Source organism: Vespa mandarinia, chromosome 1 (assembly GCF_050613455.1).
Source record: "Vespa mandarinia isolate Hongniang chromosome 1, ASM5061345v1, whole genome shotgun sequence".
NCBI classification, from domain to species: Eukaryota; Metazoa; Arthropoda; class Insecta; order Hymenoptera; family Vespidae; genus Vespa; species Vespa mandarinia.
The window spans coordinates 15205001-15227500 of record NC_140810.1 but is presented as its reverse complement, the minus strand read 5'-3'; the positions used below and the strand labels follow the sequence as shown (position 1 = coordinate 15227500).

At 31.8% G+C, this 22500-nt stretch overlaps 4 protein-coding genes across 16 annotated transcripts in view; 2 read left to right on the top strand and 2 right to left on the bottom strand.

Moving 5' to 3' along the window:
- Positions 1 to 9425, top strand: part of dgo (ankyrin repeat domain containing protein 6 diego) — a 131026-nt gene extending 121601 nt beyond the window's left edge. For 6 of the 9 annotated variants that reach the window (XM_085658314.1, XM_035870996.2, XM_035870997.2 and 3 more), the window contains 6 exons: positions 4742 to 4951; positions 6131 to 6229; positions 6723 to 7907; positions 7991 to 8276; positions 8400 to 8642; positions 8725 to 9425. In XM_085658314.1, the coding sequence (XP_085514440.1) occupies positions 4742 to 4951; positions 6131 to 6229; positions 6723 to 7907; positions 7991 to 8276; positions 8400 to 8642; positions 8725 to 8891 (2190 nt within the window). In that variant the 3' untranslated portion in view covers positions 8892 to 9425. The remainder of the gene's footprint in view (positions 1 to 4741; positions 4952 to 6130; positions 6230 to 6722; positions 7908 to 7990; positions 8277 to 8399; positions 8643 to 8724) is intronic. The other 3 variants (XM_085658320.1, XM_035870995.2, XM_085658310.1) reach the window with 3 other exon arrangements.
- On the bottom strand, positions 9419 to 12090 carry LOC118443677 (CDK5RAP1-like protein). Its single transcript, XM_035871024.2, has 7 exons — positions 11606 to 12090; positions 11286 to 11522; positions 11011 to 11218; positions 10600 to 10920; positions 10201 to 10522; positions 9979 to 10128; positions 9419 to 9833 (listed from the first exon to the last, which is right to left on the bottom strand). The coding sequence occupies exons 1-7, from the start codon at positions 11922 to 11924 to the stop codon at positions 9585 to 9587; spliced, it is 1806 nt and encodes a 601-aa protein (XP_035726917.2). The 5' UTR covers positions 11925 to 12090; the 3' UTR covers positions 9419 to 9584.
- Positions 12091 to 13267: 1177 nt separating this feature from the next.
- Uba1 (ubiquitin-like activating enzyme 1) lies at positions 13268 to 18732 on the bottom strand. The gene is made up of 2 exons (XM_035870993.2): positions 17365 to 18732; positions 13268 to 17148 (listed from the first exon to the last, which is right to left on the bottom strand). Exons 1-2 carry the CDS (start codon positions 17729 to 17731, stop codon positions 14372 to 14374), a joined length of 3144 nt encoding a protein of 1047 aa, XP_035726886.1. The 5' UTR covers positions 17732 to 18732; the 3' UTR covers positions 13268 to 14371.
- A 2124-nt stretch (positions 18733 to 20856) lies between these two features.
- cher (filamin A protein cher) overlaps positions 20857 to 22500 on the top strand; it is a 43339-nt gene continuing 41695 nt past the window's right edge. For 2 of the 5 annotated variants that reach the window (XM_035870990.2, XM_035870989.2), the window contains exon 1: positions 20861 to 21065. The gene's annotated coding sequence lies outside the window, so the exon portion shown is untranslated. Of the gene's footprint in view, positions 21066 to 22500 lie in introns of all 5 variants that reach the window. The other 3 variants (XM_035870986.2, XM_035870985.2, XM_035870987.2) reach the window with 3 other exon arrangements.

Below are 22500 nucleotides of genomic sequence, written 5' to 3'. Positions count from 1 at the left end.
TGGTATATACCGGTCCCATGTTGCTGCTTGCTGCTTGCTGCTGCTGCTGCTGCTGCTGTTGCTTGCTGCTGTTCCCGTCCTTTTATCTCACTCCCACTCTCTATATCTCTCTATCTCTCTATCTCTATCTTCCTCTCTCTTTCTATCTTTCTATATATATATATATATATGCCCCTTTCTCTTCTTCTACCTCTCTCACTATCTCTTTTTCTTCTTCGTTTTACTTTCTGAACTGGTCTCTCTCTCTCCCCCCTCTCTCTTCCTTTCTCTCTCTTTCTCTCTCTCTTTCTCTCTCTCTCTCTCTCTCTCTCTCTTTCTCTCCATGGCCGAGTAAGGCCGCGTATTCCGAGTCCGTTAATGACGTCGAGTATGCATGCGAGATGAGAAAGATGGTCTCGATCTTGGTCAAGGATCCCAAAACCTCCTACTCATTGGACTTGTACTTTCTCGCAACATCGAACGAACTCTCTTGTGTTAATCCATTCGTTACAAAAACTTTCAGAGAAAGAGAGAGAAAAAGAAAGAAAGAGAGAGAGAGAGAGAGAGAGAGAGAGAGAGAAAGATATTAATCTGAACGTTCAGAATTATATTTATTTTCATTTTCACAAGAAATTCATTTACATACGAAAAACTAGATGATATTCTCTTTAATCTATTTAATAATCATATTGATTCTATTGATTATAAAAATAATAAAAATTATATTGATAGTATAGATATCTATATATATATATTTATATATATATATATATATATATATATATATATATATATAGTACATCTACGAGTCTGCGTATGTGTGTTTGTATAAATGTATATAATCTTTGATAATTCTAATCTAATATTAGCATATTAGAATATTTATATAGTATCGGTTTGTTAAAGTTAAATAAAAGATTGACTTCCTTGATATTTCTGATTACTCAAGAAAGACCTTGAATCTTTCGAAGGAATCATAATTCGTAAGAGTTATAAGTAGTTCCCCCAGAGTAAATGGATTCGATATCGATAATATCTTTTTCGAATGTTAACGAAGCAAATGTCTTAGCAAGTAGAGTGAAGGGCGTTTCTCTTAGAGAGAGTTACATTGACTTTTTTCTATCCTTTCTATTCTCTCTATCTTCCTTTTTCTTTTTTTTTCTTTTTTCTTTTTTTTTTTTTTGCTTTCTTTCTTTTTCTTCCTTAGGTCGATCGAATCGACCAAGAACAGAACGATCGTACGCGCCCCAAGAGAGGGTTGGCTGATCTAAATTGAATAGACGTTTCGTGATGTAGTGCAAGACGTTACCTACCAGCACGGGAGACGCCCACGATAAGGGCCATTCACATTTCCAAGAGAAAGAAAGAAAGAAAGAAAGAGAGAAAGAGAGAAGGAGAGGAAGAGAGGGAAGGAGAGAGAGAGAGAGTAAATCTTTCAGTATTCACGTCTCCATTAGACTTTCTTAGCTGAGGAAAAGGAAGATGGCGATCGTGACGAGTGCCAGGAGATATATCGGACTCGATGAAAACTCTACGAACGATCCCTTCGAAGGATTGGATTCTAGATGGACGTTTAAAAGGAACTCGAATCCTTGATTCTATCTTTCAACATAGTACAACCCCGACTTCTCGATTTACGCGGATTATTTGTTTCAATGTATTTTCTTTTTTCTTCTTCTTCTTCTTCTTCTTCTTCTTTTTGTTTATTTTCTTTCCCTTTTTTATTTATTTTTTTCTTCCTTACGCGGAAGAAAAGCACGTAAGAAGAGTCGACCGAAGATCGAATCGAAAAGAGGAAAAAAAAAAAAAGAAAAAAAGAAAAATAGATCGAAGAAATTATAAAAAGATTTCTTTCATATATTCTCAGAAAAGAAGTTTTTGATAAAGATCTGATGAGAAAAAAATGAAATCGTAATAAATTTTATTCATTGTCAATGTATAAATTGAAATCTAAGAATCTAATATCGCGTTGACCTTTTATCTTTTGATCATTATCACAAAGTAATAAAGAAATAAGTTATGACGCAATCGATTATATAGTACCGTTTTCTTTTTTTCTTCTTTTTTCTTTTTTTTTTTTCTTTTTTTTTTTTACAGTTGTTTGATCCAACACTCCGTTGCATTAGTCTCAACTTTTTCCATCGATCACGGCGCAATCAGTCAATTTTCTTAAGTATTAGTTCTTAGTACTTTGTTGGGTTAAACTATAGTTTTTTCTTTTCTTTTTTTTTTTTTTTTTTTACAAAGAATAATCACTGATAATGGAAGAAGAAGAAAAGTAATAATGAGCGCGTAAACAGGACGATTATTTACTAATCCTCCATGAAAAGAAAGAAACACAGAGAAAAAACAAAAACAAAAGAAAAAAAAGAAAACCACCGAAAAAAAGTTTCCGCGTAAATCACAAAACGTATCGGGTGTAATTAAAATTATTTCATTTTGCATTATATATCGATTTTGGTGTTACTGATAGATCCAAAAAAAATAAAAAAGAAAAAAAGAAAAAAAAAGAAAAAATATTAACAATTACAACGTACAAGTATCAAGGATATTTCCAATAAGTGTACGAGAGAAAATTATGTGAATTATTGAACATTCATAAAAAAGAGAGAGAGAGAGAGAGAGAGAGAGAGAGAGAGAAAACAAAAAAGAAAGAAAAAAAAAAGCGAAAAAGAGAAAGAAAAAGAAAACTTTCGAAGTTAATTCCTTTGTCTCTTACTACTACTACTACTCGAGAATGACCGTCAATATCCTCGAATATATTTTTCTTCGGATAGGCAATGAAAGAGATGAAAGAAAAAAAAGAATCTTTACAAGTGACTTGTGCTCGATTACTACGTTGTTTTATTCAAAGACACCGCTTGATAAATGACTAGGAAGATGAGAGAAGTCGATGTAAGGATGATAACGGTCACGGATGTCATTAGGGACGCCGTCGGCAAGCATTGGTGTCGAGAGTCTCGAATAAGCTCGAACGATCGACACTAGCAATCGAAGTAATTTCTAATTACGAAGGATCTTTTTATTACATGGAATCATCATACATTCAGGCACACACATACATGTATATATATATATATATATATATATATATATATATAAATAAGAAAAAATAATGTGTAATATCGTAATCCTTAAAATAACATCGACGGATACGTGTTAGATTCTTTAGATTTGCGTTAGCCACGCAAAGAGAAGCTCAGCTTCTCGATGTTGGTCCTTTGCCTTGGGAAGAATCATCGTTAACCCCAGGGTGACACGTACGACCAGCAGCACGAGTCGTTTTCACCTGCAACCGGTTCGTAGGTAAGAGACTACGATGCTGTTTTACGAAGGAGACATTACGTGATAAATTACCGTCTGAATGGACGACCATGATGTACGCTGATAACGTCCGCGGACATGATTAAACTCAGCCACTCCATTGAAAGTAAGAATGAGAGAAACAGAGACAGAAAAAGAGATAGAGAGAGAGAGAGAGAGAGAGAGAGAGAGAGAGAAATGGAGAGAAAGAGAGAGTATGTAAGGCTCACAACCATTGGTAACAACAGACTCGTAAACGAAACTCTTGATTTTAGTGCGGTGTAACCGTGGCAGTATTTTACGACGAGGTTGGTATCCTTCACCGTAGGAGTGGAAGGATCTATTATTTGCATAAATCTGTTGATGCTTTTAGCACTTGAAGAGAGTTACTTCAACCAGGAAGTTCATACTCCTTTTCAGTTTCTCTTTTTCTTTCTCTTTCTCTTTTGTCATATCATACAACCAATTTAAAGTTAAAAGTTATTGCTTCTTTTCTTTTCTCTCTCTCTCTCTCTCTCTCTCTCTCTCTCTCTCTCTCTCTCTCTCTCTCTCTCTCTATCTCTCTCTCTCGCTCTTTTTTTTTTTTTACAATCACGTTTTAAATTTTCGAAATGAAAAATTAATACTAATAGAATAAATAAAATTGTTAACTAGTCATTATTTATCTTACATCTTCTTCTATGTATACGATATTTCTTATTAATGTTAGATTATTAATAAATATTTCCTAAAAAAATTAATGTTTCTTAATTAATCTTAAATCCGATTTAAATATATTTTAATTCTATAATATGTAATATACTTCATATATATATATATATATATATATATATATATATGCATACTATTTAAATGTACAAAAAATCGGATAAATACAGTATCATATTGATACATACACCAAGATTATTATTATATATATATATATTTTTTTTTTATAAAAAGCGAAGTATAACAATGAGTTTTTAGGTGATTATTATAAAACTCTCTTCTCGAGGCTCGTCAATTTATTTTATCAATCGTAAAAACTTACAATTATTTCTTATTTTTTTTTTTTTCTTTTTTAGATTATAAAACTACAAACCTAGAAATTTTTGATCCATCCCGTATATCATCTATTTATTATCTATTTATTTAAAAATTATTGAAAAACTCGAACATTACGAAACAGTATCGAGAAAGTAAGAATAAATCTTTTTTCTTTTCTCCCGAAGATGAATTCCGTTCGGGTCATGAAAGGTTCTTCTTTTGAATAAGAAATAAGGAAAAAAAAAATAAAGAAGGTCGACCGACTTGGTAAAAGAGAAAAAAAAAAAGAAAAAATAAAAGAAAAGAAAGAAAATAAATAAAAATAAAAATAAAAATATCAGCGAGGACGAATCGATCCTTATCGATTAGTCTGTTTCACATAGAAAGACTTTATGGGGAACGTGCTAAGAGAAATTTGCATGCATGTTTTCAGCATGGAAACTCGGCTTTGCACGAAGCCTCATGGCGAGGATACAGCCGGACTGTTGCTGCTTTGGCTAAGGCCCTCGGGACTCAACGCGCTCCTTTGCACGCGAGGAATCTAGCTGGATTTGCGCCGCTTCACCTCGCTTGTCAAAATGGCCATAACCAAAGCTGTCGAGAACTTCTTCTAGCTGGATGCAATCCCGATCTTCAAAACAATGTATGTTATATAACAGAATAACTTTAATAATTATTCTTATTTTTTAATTTATTATCATCTATGACATTAGATCTACAACGAATTTAATATTAATCCCTTGGCAATTGAAATTAATCCCTTGGCATACATATGTTATTATTTATTATTAGATTGTAAAACAATTTATGTTTCATTTGAATGATCATTTAGTTGAATTAATTTTCATGGAAAAATTTTCAATGAACTAAACAAAATATTTACACATTTTTCACATTTTCATTGTTATTATCATTTCTTTTATTTTTTTTTCTTTTTCTTTTTTTTTTTTTTTAACTGTATGATAAAGCCATTTTTTCATAATAATTCATGTTTTATTGGAATATTGTGTTTTTTTTCTAATTGAATTCCGTGGAAAAAAAAAAGAAAAAAAAAAAAGAAAAAACATTTGCAATACCAAATGCATTGATATTTTCATTTCTTTTTTTTCTTTTTTCTTTTTTCACCTAAGCGATGAATTTGTTAATGATTTTATAATGATTCATGTTTTATTGGAATTATTTGTTTGTAATTGAATTTCGTGCAAAAAAAAAAAAAAGAAAAAAGAAACAAAATTTACAATACCAAATAAAGTATTTGTTGATTTACATTAATATTTTCAGCGTTTTTACTAATATGATGAATTTGTTAACAATTTTATAATGATTCACGTTTATACCGTTTATTTCTTTCCAATTAAATCTTAATACTCACGGGATAAAAGGAATTGTTTATAATTATATTTTATAAGGAATATAATTTGTAAAATTTGAATCGATCTCGTTACGTGCTTGAAGAAAAGATAATCGATTAAATTTACGAATTTATTCGATAACACTGGAATAATACTTATCGGTAACGCGATAAATTGTTTTCTTTTTTTTTCTTTTTTTTTTTGTTTTCTTTCATACACGTTACCCTATCGTCATAAATATCCACGTAATCGTATGCTCGATTAATCATTTATTAAATTCATTCATCACTATCATTAATCGCAGTGGACGTTCATAGGCTTGGCCCATCCGGTTTAACGACTCGAACGACTATCTTTCGATACCTTCTCCCTCCGGCATATTTAATATCGGAATAATTTAAATTTTATTTTATTTTTATATATATCTGTATATATATATATATATATTTGTTTTTTATTATTATTTTCAGTATGGAGACACGCCACTTCATACATCGGCGCGTTACGGTCACGCAGGTGTTACGCGTATCTTAATATCGGCGCTCTGCAGGGTCTCTGAACAAAATAAAGTAAGTGAGCATAGCATTTGTAAATTCAATTTGACGAAAAAAAAAAACGTAATGATTGAATAATAAAAATGCAATAATAAAAATGATCAATAATAATACACCATATATACGTATGGATTTCAGTACATTCAAATTTTAAACTTCGATCAACTTTAACATATACATAACTCTTAATCAAAATAAATTAAATTTTAACTAACTTTACTTGCAATTAAATTGAGACAAATATATAATAATATCATCTATGATAGAAAAATAATTAAAATATATGTAATACACGATTTACGATTTAATAATGAAAATCAATATACGAATACTTTCTACAGTCATTGTATATTATCATTGAAAATTTTGAGAATATATATATATATATATATATATATATATATATAAAAAGAAATAAAAGGAAAAATTGAAAATTTCTATTAATAAAAAAAACGAAAATTAATTTCATTAATAATATGTGGTCTCATTTATTTTCTCGATCACGCAGAACGGTGACACGGCACTCCACATTGCCGCAGCGATGGGCCGTCGGAAATTGACGAGGATACTTCTTGAAGCCGGTTGTGATAGGACGCTGCGAAACAAGCAGGGCGAGACAGCGAAGGATATAGCTCGTCGCAAAAACCTGACGGAGATACTCGAGATAATCGGTAAGGCAAGGAGCAAGAGTAGAGCCCGTAGCAAAAGTCGGGACGAGGAATCGAGTAACGACAAGGTCGATGGCAGTGGTGGCAGTGCTGTCGCTGTTAAGTGCGATAGAAACGAAAAGAAACGGGAAAAGACTGGTAGCGGTACCAGTGGTAGTAGGGATGGTTGTACGATCAAGAAGGAAAAAAAGAAACACAAAGGAGGTAGTGCCGGTAGCGGCGGAAAGACTCACAAAGTACATTTTGAAAAGGCTGTGATGGGAAGACAATGGTCACCTTATGGTTGCCATTATTATCCAGATCCAGATTCTTTTCCACAGCCAAGATTAGACTCGTTACCACCTGACCCATTAGGAAGGGGTGAACAATATTATCTAGACTTGGCTGGTAACATAAGAAAGGGTCCGGTTGGTGTAGGGTATACTTGTTATTGTGCACCTTTCTTCAGGCATATGGAGGCAAAGTTAGAAAGAGATAAGGCAGAATTGAAGGCACATATAGATCAGGCACATGAAAGATTGGATTTGAAAGTGGCTAATCTCGAGAGAAGAACCCGCGGACAGATTTCCGAATTAACTAGATGCGTAGCAGCTGAAAGAGCACGTTGCGACGAAAGACATCAACATCTTCAACAGAAATTATCACGTGGTGGTAGAGGTAGGCACAGTGAGAGACCAGCTAGAACGTCGAATGTCGACGATCAAGTACCTCCTACTCGTGCCAGATCTCTCGAGGATTTACTTGATGATAGACCACAGGATAGAAGCTTTGAAATTCCTGGTGAAACTCCTGTTTATCGAGGTAGTCTTGATGATTTAGATATTCCTGCTATACCTAGGCTAAGCAAATCGATGAAGGATCTTCCTTCGGGATCGGGTATGGCTAGGTCGACCTTGAGAGTACTTGACGTTCCAGCAAGATTGAATGAGACTTTCGACGGTGTCATCAGGCAAGATCGTAGCTCTCCTCTTGGTGCAGCATCATCGCCGTCTATGGGCTCGAGACAACAGACTCGTCGGCAACGGGTAAATCTGAAATATTTTCATTTTTTCGCATTATACCTGATCAAAGTTTGATTTATTACTTTGCCATTATGCTTTTATTTTAGACTTCTCTCTCGCAGGAACAGGGTACTAATATTAGCCAGGAAGAAAATAACGCGACTCGTAAAAATGGCGAAGAAAATTCAGGAGAATGGAGATCGTCACCGAGTCGTCGTAGCGTTCATGAGATGATTAAACGATTTCAACAAGTACCTGGCATGCATAATGGCTGGCGTGGACAACGTTCTGGTAGTAGCGAACCTACCAGCCCGGAACACAGTCAATGTTCACAAAACAAAAGGATTCAACCACAGGGTGGTGTAGGGAATAATTGGCATGGTGAAGGTGAAGGTAACCTAAATATTTGGGAGAATCTCATCAGTTTTATTTTTTTTCTTATTTTTATCATCGAAATTATCCTTTCTTAAATCGAATAAATGTCTAACGTATATAACATTCTTATTACCAATGTAGGTAATAACAGTGAAAGTAGCGAGGGAGAGGATGACATGGAACAACCAGAAGCCCTAAAAGGAAATGTTTCGAACAAAGGTGTTATACAAGAAGATGTTCATTACGACAGCATAGCCAGGATGCCTTACAGATCGCGTAGTGCTGTTTATAGTCCTACTCCACTCTTACACGATGCTCATAATGATTCTGGATATAGTACTCGTATGTATGGATCAAGTAAGGGAGCCTCACCTTCTCTCTCAGGTAATGAAAATTCACATAGTAAATTGGCAAAATGTTCATGGAAACGTATTATTATAAATGAAACATACATTTGAAATTGAAGGACAATTAGAATGCGATGTTATTCTACCACCTTCCCAAGGAGGTGCCTTCCCAAGTGGAGAACAATTGGCTGCCTTATTGGAACAACCAAGAGGACATGACTTAACTGTATACGAAAGAGGCGCAGACAATGTTGTCATTAATATAGGAACTGCGAGTCTCGTTTAATGTAATTTTCTTCTGTTTTTTCTTTTTTTTTTTTTTTTTATTGTTCTTTTTTTTGCGAGATTTATCACAAACGTGAACGTGGAACTTCCAAAGATGACGCAAAATCGAGCTCGCTCGTAATTTTGTGAACTCGTCATTAGCGAAAGGTAATTCATACAACTACGTTCTCTTCTATAGACTTATTCGCGTACCTTCTCATTATTTTTTAAACGTTGTCCAATACGTGCTCATTTTTGTAGAATAATAGCAATTACAAGCGATTTCTTTTACATATATATATATATATATATATACCTGTGTTCATATTTTTATATAAATATTATGTTAAAAAGAGAGATCGAAATGTTTGTAATTTGAGTACAAATATAAGAGTTTTTGTTCATCATATTAACGTAGTTACGAATAATCTTCGATCGTCGTGTGTGCAGTAGAAATTTAATTCTGTTTGTTGCCATGCATCAAAAGAAAAAAAAAAAAAAGAAAAAAAAAGGGGGAAAAAAGGAGAGAAAAAAGGAAAAAAAAATATATAAATTAAGAATATTTATTGCGCTACGTGTGCATGTGTGTGTCATACTATGTACAAGTTTTCTTCGATCTAATTTTTAGATTATCTTAATGCAATATAGAAATATATGAATGACATTGTATTTTTTATGCTCCTAATAATTGGTACAATGTGTCTTTTATTACACATTAAAGAATATATCGATGCTTCGTTTTTTCAGTATCAGAAGTGAAGTCAGAGATGGAAGAGTGATAAAGAGGATCTCCCATTAATGTCATTGAATTAGATTTGTAAATTTTCACGACTACATAATCACCAGCTTCTATTTTTCTTTTAGTAGTTGAATGTTCACTGATAGGTATACTGGCACAAGGAAGTAAAACTCTTATATTGTTATCATTTCTTCCTTGAAGTTTCTGATCACACTTCCTGCTCACCTACCAAAAATAAATGTACACATATCTCAATCTAATAAATATTTTTCACAATTGTACTGATATATATATATATATATATATATATATATATATATATATATATATATATCTGTTAGAAAAAAAAAAAAGGAAAAGAAAAACTTACACCTTCCACGAGTACAAGCTGTTTTTGACCTATGTATATACCATTCAATTTTTCTGTCTCTTTTCTATACAATGCTATCATTCTTTGGAGTCTATCTGATTTAACGTTTGCTTCAACGTCATCTTTGTATCGATGATATGCTGTCGTTTTCTATATTTGTACAACAAATATTTATGAATGAATATTTATCTTCGCATATATTGATTAGTCGATTCAGATTACCTCTCTCATACTATACGCGAATAGAAAGGCAGTATTATATTTGACTAATTTGATCAATGATAAAGTATCCTGAAATTCTTCCTCTGTCTCCCCACAAAAACCAGCAATAAAATCACTGGATAACGCGACTTCCGGTAGTATATCACGTATGTGATTTACAAGATCAATATATGCCTCTCTTGTATATCCACGTCTCATTCTTTCTAATACAGCAGAATTACCACTTTGTGCAGGTAAATGAATCTGTTTAGAAATATTTGGCCTTTCTGCTATTAATTCGAGTACTTCATTGGGAAAATCTTTTGGATGAGGTGACGTAAATCTGATAAAAAATCAATTTAATAAATATCATTTTATCATTTCTATTATTCATTAAAATATCTATCTTAAAATAATTACCTTATTCTCATTTCTGGATTAATTAGAGATACCTTATCTAACAGATCACTGAATCTTAATCCACCCTTTTTAGTTTTATATACTGTTTTAAATCCTTTAACAAGATTAGTTTCTATGTTTGAAGGTGTATAAAAATCTGATTGAGATAAATCTCTATAACTATTTACATTTTGTCCTAAAAGAATAACTTCCTTTATACCCTCATCCGATAAATGTTGAATTTCATTAATGATACTATCAATAGGTCTTGATCTTTCTCTACCCCTTGTAAATGGTACTATACAGTATGTACACATATTGTCACATCCTCGCATAATGGAACTGCAAGTAATAATAAAATTATAATAAAATTTAAATTCTGTTTGGAAATTGGATAATGTAATTGATGTTAAAAAATTTCAAATACATTACACAAATGCACTGACAGAATTTGAATCAAGCCTAACAGGTAAGATATCTGCATAAGTCTCATCGAGCGATAATAAAACATTAATAGCAGTTTCTTTATCGGTTTTTGCCAGAAGTCTTGGCAAATCCTTGTAACTATCAGGACCAGCAATCACATCTATTGCATGTTCTTTTTCTAATATTTTATGCTTCAAACGTTCCGCCATACATCCTATCACATAAACAAATAATAAAAGGACGATCATAAATCATAGTATCTCTTAATATATTGATCATACCTAATAATCCAATTTTTAAAGGAACTTTTTCTATCCTTTTTCGTTTCATATGACTTAAATGAAATAACTTATTCCATATTTTTTGTTCCGCACCATCTCTAATAGCGCAAGTAACTAAAAGCACAATATCAGCATCTTTCATATTATTCGTAAATTGATAACCATGACTTTTTAATATAGACCATATTATCTCTGTATCATTGACATTCATTGCACAGCCATGAACATCAAAATATACTGAAACATGAGTAAGAATGATATAAATATTATTGTAGAAAAACAATCCAATAGATAAATAAACATACCTTATTTATATTTACCTTTTTGATTTTGACCATGTACATTATGAATATATGGAATATTTTCAACGGTAGGAATATTAGAAACATTGTTATCGTGTTCATTGTTTTTTATCAAAAAGTCTCGAAGGGACAATCCATCTTTGGGTAAATATTTTCTTTTTTCTTTTTTATTGTCACTGAAATTGTCGACATTAGATACTGTCGAATTTAGAAATACAGTAGTATTTAATGTACGACAATTATAAATGTCATGAATATTGACTATTTTCCATAATCGTGCATATTTATTTAGATATTGTCTTGATGAGACATAACGTAGATTAATAATCCCTTTCATTTTTATCGTTACACGTTTCACATATATACGATATGAAATATAATCATTTTATGTGTAACTCATATTAGTAAATTTTTAATATAATCAAAAATTAGAATTTAATCGAAGAGAATACGAATTCTAACCTAATTTCCATGATTTCCGCCATTCCTTCGCGACTTGCGCGCTCTCTAGTGGCAAATATCTTTTATACTCGGTTATATTTCTCTTTTTTTTTTTTTAAATCCTATTTGTAGATACTTTTTTTTTTTAATCCTATTTCTATATCTGTTTTCCCAATATCTTTAATATCTATATATATATATATATATAGGAATTAAAGGGATTTATCGATATAATAATAAAGAATATATTGAAAATAACATAAGAATAAATTTCGCGATAAAGGAAATTCGGACAAATGAAAGGTCATTCCTAGAAAGATTCTTACGATTGGGGCGGCTTGCTATACGATAAATGCAAATTTATTTGATTTAATAATTTTTCAATGAAACGTCGTATATTAACTTATTAAAAATTTGTTCATTATAAATTTTCAAAGGTTACAAAACAAATTGAAATATACGTATGCACATTAATCTCCTTTGTACAAATATCTTTGAGGACTTATACGATATTCAATTCTTTTGATTGTATTTTATAAGATATGTATCCAGTTGTATGGAAATACTATTTGAGCTTAATAGAATTGATAAAAACGATCTTACGGGAAAATAATAAGTATATATATATATATATATATATATATATATATATATATATATATATATATATAGCATTACCTTAATTTTTCAATCAAACGGTTAACATCTCTCGTAACAAAAAAAAAAAAAAAAAAAAAAAAAAAAAACAAAAGTTAGAAACAATTAACATTTAAATAAATTAACACAAATTTTCAATTTTATTTCATTATTATATTTTCTATGTTTTTGAAATCCAAACACATCTATTTACGACTTATCGATAAAATAATACAATAAATATCTGAATTCTTTTAAAATTAAAATATCTTCCTTTCCTGACATCCTTGGTGTGACGTGTAATTTTGTTTCCTTTCTTTCTTTCTTTTTTTTATTTTTTTTTTTTTTTTTAATTATTTTTTTCTCTTTTTAAATATTTTTTTTAAAGGCTTCCTCAAATGCGCATTTTTCGTTTTTGTTTTTTTTTTCTTTTTGTTTTGTTTTTTTTTTTTCTTTTTCTTCTTCTCTTATCTACCAAGTTTAATCAATCACAAGCACAGCTTCAATCAAATTGTTCGTCCATTATGTCGTAATGAGATTTTTACTAAGCGGATATAGACAAAATTCAATGTTATTCATTCTGCACGTTATTTTAATCGTACGAAATTTCATGTTAAATATATAAAAGCGTGAAAAAAAAACGGATTAACAAAAAGGGCACATAATTTCTTTTTTTGTTTTTTTTTTGTGCATACACGTAAACTGTTATTATAAAGAGGGGTGGGGCGGGGAGATAAAAATAAGATAAGAGGAAAGATATTTTATCATCGCTACTCTACACTGTATTTTTTGTTCACATCTATTAAATGTATTAATTGCAACTGTGACGCCTTCTCTAAGAATATATTGCAAATATTGGCTAATAATTTACAATTTACTGTTATATATAAAATAGTAAAGTCAGATAATATAAGAATGTTCTTACCATGATGATTCCCTTTTTTTTATTTTCTTTTTTTCTTTTTTTTTTCTTTTTAAATCTAACAATTTATTCTTTTAATTATTATTTCATTAAAGCCACAACTGTTCGCTTCATGATTATCTTTTTATAAATTTGATAATATCTAGGACACTCTTTCAGCTTCATATTAATCATTAAAAATATTCTCACTTAAAGTTCATGCCAAATTTCAAGCTCACATATAATATTAACACATTTATTATTATACCCACATTTGTAACTCGCATTGAATGTTTCGTATGAGATTGTAAATGCTTTTAATTCTATTTATTTCTATACTTTTTTTTTTATTTTTTATTTTTCTTCTTCTTCTGAATTTATTGTAATGTTGTCCTTTGTGAGATAATATTTAGAACTTAGACAGTTAAGTATTTTAATTTAATCAATTACACAAAGGAAATAATGAAGGAATCAAGTGATAAATTTAGAATTAAAGAATAGCAAAATAATAGAAAAGTATGATAATAAAAAGTACGATCTCAAAATTTAGAACCTCTTGGTTTAAATCAGTAAATAAAGGGGGGGATCGTCTGAGTAAGATACATTCAAGCACTGAAAATGCTACCAAGCGCTGACAAAAGAAATAAACTTGTATTCTTATTTTATGAACCTTACATCTTATACAAAGACAAAAAAATCAATTACCTCCTGTATCGGCATTGCAAAATAGAAATTTGTAAAAATCACTAAGGCTAAGTCAATTAAGTAGACATTTTTCTTGTTTACTGGTGAATGTTCAAGGAGAATCAGGCTAAAGTATAGCGTACATATGGGACTTCAACATCGTTTCCTTCGGCATCATTACAACAGAGTTCAAATACCAATGCTCTTACATGTGGCTCCAATTTTTTCTTTGATACTTTCTTGACAACCTCAGACATCAATAGGCCCATACGCTCTTCACATTTTGGTTTTGGCATAAAGAATGAATATAACATGCATACACCTTGAGATAGCATAGTGACTTCGAGATTATGATGCTTTTTGAAATAATTTAAGAATTCTTTGAGTGTAAGTTCTCCCCTTACTTCAAATCTATCCCATAATGTCCATTCTGTATCATAATATTTTAATTTAGGTGCAGAAATAGGTTCAGAAAATCCAAAGAATGGTAAGGCCAAATTAACAAAACCATTTTTATAAACGGATAAGTCTCTAACACCTCTGGTTAATTTATATAACTCTAGGCATACCAGTCCAGCTACTACAGAGGTTGTTGTAGCTATTGCTGGAATAATCTTTCCAGCTATAAGCTTACTCTTATGCCTATCTGCAGGTGCAATTTTGTAATTAGTAGCACGTAAATTTGATGCTGCCACAATGAAGTCTATATGGAAATTAGAATCATCATCTTTTTCAAATTCCTGAGGATATAGTAATAAACCATTGAGTTCTTCAACTTTTGGCAGTTCTTCTTGTAATTGACTTAGCCTTTCATGATCAATATTTCCACTGCCATTGGATACTTGAACTTGAGAATCTGTTTCTGCTATTTTGACACCTGACTTTGGAGTAAACTCTGGTACTTGTACGGTAGAAACAATTTTAGCAATCTCTTCGCGATCCCGATTAGTTTTAATTCCATAGACTTTCGCCTTTAGATTAGCAGCAGCAATGATATAATCCATATGTAAAGTATTGTTTACATCAAAGATCAAAGGATCAGGGCAACGTTTTGGTCCAGACCAAAACAATTGTCCGCTCGATGTTACTTGATCCGGGGGAAAGTTAAAAAGTAATTGTCTGATTTGATTACTATATTGCTCCTGCCAGTGACAACGAGCCCATGCAATGCAATCCGCAAATGTTTTAGGTCTTTCATCTATCAATGCAGTTTTAACAGATTCTAGTACTTCTAATGGTTGTGTACCAGGCAGTTTTAAAGTTCTTTCTACAAATTGAGAATCGGAAATATATTGAGCAGCATTTTCAGCGGCTTGTCTGAATAAACCTTCAAAATAATCTCTAGCCCATTGTAAAGTATGTTCTATTGCATTAGGGAAATTCTTTAAAGTACAAATTGGTATACTCTTTTCTGGCGGATCTTGTGAGGAACTATACGATTCGGTTAAAAATGGGACAACCACTTGAGTATTACCTTTCGTACCTAATGTACCAGATTCCAATAGAGATTTACGATAATAGACACATCGACGATCCATATAAATGCGTGCATTAACATTATCCAAAGCATTAGCAACTCCATCAAGATCCTCAAAGAATTCATCATTGTATATCTTTTCTGTTTCGGCACAAACTCTATTTTCATGGGCAATTACTCTCACGTCAGGATTCATTCCTGTAATAACTCTTGCAGCTGTAGACGATTTTGATCTTTGCACATCGGATGGTCTGAACAAAAATTGTCTATTCAAATTCGATTTTTCAATCAAGTCCATATCTGTTACGGTAACATAACCCTTTTCTGATCCAACTCCTATCATGGCAAAATTCTTCAAAAGCTCACAACCAATGGCACCTGCTCCAACAACAAAATATTTTAGATTACCAATCTTCGATTGGAATGGTCTTCCAAAAACAGCTATTTGTCGATCGTAACGGGTACCAAGGGGACTGCAATCTTTTTCTTTAGGTTGATCTTTAGGTAGACATTCGATGGCATCAAAGTATAACCATTGATATATAGGATGAAACTTTCCAGTGCAAGCTTTCATTACTTCTTGAGCTACAATTCCACCTATTGTAGCATTCATAGGATTCAAATCACCGGAAGAGATTTTAGCAAATGTTGTCATTAAATCGTTATTGATCTCAATATCATCTTCAGTTTCTTTTTTAATATTTTCAACTATTCCAATAAATGCGTCAGCATCTTCCTGATTCCATGGTCTAGGCATTCTTCCCTCATTCTCACGATAACGATCTAAAGCTTTAAACGCTAAATGCAATTGTTTAGGATAATCGAATTTTCCATAATCAGTTATTAAGAATTCTGGTTTCTTCAAAGCTTCATCAAGCGATAGAAAATGCAATGATTTTGGTATTTTAACTTGCGTTACAATTCCACCTCTAATATATTCTGAATACGTTGATGTATCACCGATGCTAAAGGTGTACGGACCAAGTACTTTTATCTTTTTAGGTTCACAACCATTAAGCTCTGTCATGCCTTGAATTTCTGAGAAGGTTACGTAATCACCATCTTCCATACCATGACGTGTATCATCTAAGCAAGTAATAACTCCTTCTGAATCCTTTGAAATACTAGCAATCATAGCACTCACAGGCGGTTCACCATTGGTGTCTACAACAGTGAATGAATTACCAAAATCACAGAATACCTGAGAAAAGAGACCACGAGTATCTGCTATAATAAGCGCTATATCGTTCTCATGAGTTATTTGAGAAATGCGTAATTGTCCGGAAAGAGGTGTTTCCGACAGAACGACGACCCTAAATTTCTTAATAAAGGATTCCGTTAATGGTCCTGAATAGTACGAAGTGGGGACATAATTGTTAAGCTCTGAAAGACGATGACAACAGGCAGCGGCACGATTTTTACCTAAAAAAAAAAAACAAACAAACAAACAAACAAACAAACGAATCAAAAAAAAGAATCAGAATTTTATTATCAGACGAATCATTTAAATCTTTCCATTAAAATTAAAATAATCACATAAGTCCATGGGAGTTCAATGATCTTCTTTTTTTCTTTTTTTTTTCTTTTTTTTTTTTTTTAAATAATTATTCGACAATAATAAACGACGTTAATATTTACCTATGTCTTCCTCGGTGAGATAAAATTGTGAACCAAGATCTGAAAGTTGACATACGGCATCGTCATGTAACGTGACAGATTTGACACCGCCAAGGATGACATTTTTTGCGACCTCTACACCAAGACCACCTAATCCAGAAATCAGGACGTCGGATGTTGCCATACGACGCATTGCATCGTGCCCAAGGACATAAAGCTGCCTGGAATATAGACTCTCGTCGATTTCGGCGGGAGCCCGGGATGTCGAGCCGTTTTTCGCCATGTCTGCGATCGTCGCGGAGTCGTCGGCACCTCCCGTTGTGGCAGCAACGCGTCGCTTCTTGGCTGGGGGGTCAACGGAACTCTCCACCACCTCAGCACTAGACATCGGACTTCACGGATCGCCGTATTATGTCCGTCGATTCGTTCTTCTTATCAACCCGGCCGACTTAGCAGCACCACTTTTTCTTTTCTTTGCTTTTTCTTTTTTTTTTTCTTTTTTTTTTTTAACTTCTTTTCTCTTTTCAATCACCGAATTTCGGGGCTTACAAACGCGCGCACTACCACCACACCAGCAGCAGACGCACGATCACTCTACACAAGCGCCCCCTTTGCCTCTTACCTTTCTTCCGTTTCACTCCTTTCTTCCTCTTTCCTTTCTCTCTCTCTCTCTCTCTCTCTCTCTCTTTCCCCCCCTCTCCTTCTCTATCACTGTCTCTCTTTCTCTCTGTGTCTATCTCTTCTTGTCTTCTTCTTCCTTCTTTCTCCTTCTTTATAACTATATTATTTTTATTTCTTTTTTTTTCCCCACGCACGTATTTATTCCTCCTTTTATCCTTTACTCAAGGACGATACAATTATTCACATTCACCTTCTTTTTCTTCCTTTTTCTTTTTTTCTCTTCTTTTTTTTTTTTTGCTTTTTTCCCCTTTAGAAAAAAACTACGACCCAAAGTCTGTATTTAATAATGTTATCGTTACCTTTTCTATATTCCGACGATCCCAACTCATCGACAATTAAGTCTTACACTTTTTGTCGTAAGAAAAATACGTTGACTTGTTTTACAATGATTAAAAATTTTCTTGAACTTTCATTCGCCAATATTACGTACGACGTACACCCAACCAATCTTGCCACATTGATGCGTCGTCCCTCTTGAAAGACGAATTTTGTTGCCAGCCGGACTGTCGGTAAAGTAGCTTATTTTTCGTGTGTTCGTAAATCTCGTAAGTCAAACGACGTGGAACTTATCTCTTTTCTGCTTCGAGTTTTACAAAAGGATATAGAAAATGATTGAACGAGGTAAGCCGTTATTATTCATTACTTTCATTTTTTTTTCGATACGTCGATGTTATAGGTTCCTCTCGTGAATAACTCGTATATTTCTTCGCATGCTCATTACAAAGATAATTTTATATATATATATATATACATATATATGAATATATATATATATATATATATATATATATATATATATATCTTTCCCTTTATCGATTTAGTCAAATGAAGTTGGAAACAAAGGATCTCTTAGTAAAAATGAGGTTGAATGACTGAATCGATTTGTTACTTTTAACCGGAAGTGATTTCATACTCGTCCAATTTTTCACTAAAATATCTACAGCTCGATTCACAGTTTCCTTTGTCCACTATCGTCACTTTTCATTTCCTATCGATTTCTAAACCATTTCTTTGTCCAACTTTACGATCGATTTTTATCACGGATGTATCAATTGAATGCATATAAAAACATATATATATATAATATATATATATATGTCTGTATTAACATATGGTATATATGTATATGTACTACATCATCGCAAAATCATTTTCTTTTATAGGAATCAATAGTATCAAGTATGACATATCATATTCCAAGAAAGACATTATTTGTCAGGATGAACGATTATACGATTCTCCGCGCCATCTGTGGAGCTTACGGAGAAACAAAATTGCTGAAGATACGAGAAGGCGCGAAAATATTCAAAAAAGAATATTTGAAATAACGTTCTGACAAAGTATCTTAAACATTTCTATAACATTCGCATGGATATTCTCGATAAAAGATATTTATATTAAAAAGGTAAGTAATTAAATGAATTAATCATTTTTTCCATTATCTTTCATATTTATTCGTTATTATTAATTTTTTATTATTTATTTCGTATTCTGAACGATAAGTCATTTGAGATTTCACGATATTTAATTTTGGTTAATCATGAATGTCATTCGAATAATAGATCGAAAGTCGTTTGAGTTTATAAGAAAAACAGTTTTACGAAGGTAATTACGAAAGAACGAAACGATAAAAGTGCGTAGATCATTCTTCGTCCTTGTATGGTTTACAAGACTCGATGAGTTTCAAACTTGCAAGAGTATATATATATATATATATATATATGGCGTCCATTTACTTCCACAGCAAGTCCATATATGGATAACGGTTTTAAAACCACCCAAAGACATTCCTTATTTTACTTACTTTCGTATACATATATTTATATATGTATACAATATATTCTGGTTGATACGTGTTAATAGGTCAATTTTCCTTTAATGATTTTCACATAGTATAAAACAACATATAGTGTTACAGATTTTTTTTTATTAAATCTGTGGTAAAATGTAGAAATAACAAAATTCAAAGAAAAGAAAAGAAAAGAAAAGAAATGTTACATGTATAAAACTTCCTTTAAGAATTAATTGTTTGTATTTTAATTGTCTCAAAAGTAAAGAGACCAGGATATGGATTATTAAAATAGATAGGATATACACATTCTTTCATGAATAAAAATCATTATTTTCTTTAATATACAAGAAGTATTTATTTAATTAATACATACAATTGTTCTCCAATACGTTAATTTGTTTTGAATATATATATATATATATATATATATATATATATATATGTATATATATATATATATATATATACATATAATATAATAATATAGTAATATAATAATTTTATATATACACATATATATATATATATATATATATATATATATATAAAAGAAAAAAGAGAGAAGAAAAGGATACAAAAAAGAAAAGCGAGGGTTCAACGGGAATTATTTTGCAGCTCCTATCATCGTCAATGGAGTCATAAGATACGCAACAATCTACGTAAGTGAACGAAGAGTCATCGACGGTATCGCAACGATATTTCTCACCACCAGGATATTCTCGAACAACTACTCTATACCCTCCATCTACAATCCTACCTTATGTTTCTACAAATATAATATACGTATATATATATATATATATATATATATATATATATGTATGTATGTATGTACTTACAAAGGAATATACATTTAGATTAGATTATGTGAAAGAGAAAGAGATAATTGAAAAAGGTATATATGAGTGGTAAGAGTGAAAGAAATATAAAAAAGAAGGTACACGAGGGAGGGAACGATGATGCTGGTGGAGGAAAGAGGTGGAGGTGGAGGTGGGGGTGGAAGAGGAGGTAGTAGAGGAGGAGAGGGAGAATTAGAGGAAGAGGAGATTCACGCGTGTATATATAGAACAGCCCCTCACCCCTCAGTGAGGGCCGAGGATGATGCCGAAGGCGAGGGACCGCGAACTATTCTTGGAGAACCTTAGAACGCGCGGAGTAACTACCTTCGATGTCTTCTCTCTCCCGATTCGGCGCCAGTAAACGTCAGTAAACCGCTGTAAGCCACCGCGAAAACAGTAACGCTCGAAACGTACGAACGGAGAAGATACTTTAGTTACTTACTTACTTACTTACTTACTTACTTACTTACTTACTTACTTACTTAATTACTTGCTTGCTTATTTGCTTACTTATTTACTTAGTTAATTAGTTAGTTAGTTACTTATTTACTTACTTATCTACTTACTTATTTATTCTCTGAGAATACGTCGGAGAACGATTGTTATATTTGTGTACGTAAATATATATATATATATAAATATATATGTGGATTAGTAATCGCGCGTGTACACTCGTGTGTTTATGTGTTTATGTGCGTGCACGTTTAAGATTTATTTCTTCATTCAACTGAGAGAGAGAGAGAGAGAGAAAGAGAGAGAGAGAGAGAGAGAGAGAGAGAGAGAGAGAGAGGTAGAGGTAGAGAGAAAGAGCGATTCTCATGCATAAACATATACATGATTGTATCATTAAGATTATAACATTTTATTAAGTACGTTTAATTAAGTTAAGTGACGTGCGAACATTATATCGTTCCTCTTTTTCTTTCTGTCAAAGTTTCCTGTATCCCTCTCTTTCTCTCTCTCTCTCTCTTTCTTTTTAGACTGTGAAATTTAAATACGATTCCCGCGAAAATATTCTCACGTATTTTTTGACGATAGTATCTTCAAGTATGTTAATCGTAATAATTGAGATTCGATTCTTACGTGAAATTCTTCTATTTTCTTTGCTTGTCTTTTTTCTTTTTTTATTTTATTTTTTTTTTTTGTATCTTTTTTTTTCTTTCTTTGTTCTCTTTGTATCTATTTACGTTCCCTCGGTCAACTTTATTTTGTTGGAAAGATTTTTGTTTATCCGTTCGAGAATCGATTATTATTTTTCAACAGAATTTCCACGAATAAACGTTACTTTTGTTAAAAATAAAAAAGAAGGAATCGCCATGTCTATTTTTAACTTATGCTATTATTGGATAAGTGTACTTTCTAACTCTCACAGATTCGAATTCAATTCTTTATATGTAATTGTAACAATTTATTCTAACATCCAACGATTGTTATTTTAATTAATTTGAACGTGATTTTAACGATCCATATGAAAATATAATAGAAATGGAATAATATAGAAATGGAATAATGTTCTTCTAGATTCAACTTCTTTTGAGAGAGAAAGAGAGAGAGAGAGAGAGAGAGAGAGAGAGAGAGAGAAAGAGAGAGAAAGAGAGAGAAAAATTGACTGGACTATTGAGAAATATGATTCAATCTAATATTTTTATAATTCGAATTAAATTGACGAACTTTATTATTAACGATTTGTGAATTATCATTGTATATATATCTTGTATATATATATATTTATATATATATATATATATATATATATATATATATATGTATATATCATTCTCTTATCTAAAAAGATATACCAAAGATTAGCGTAAGTAGTTAAGGTCTTCGAAGTATAATGATTAC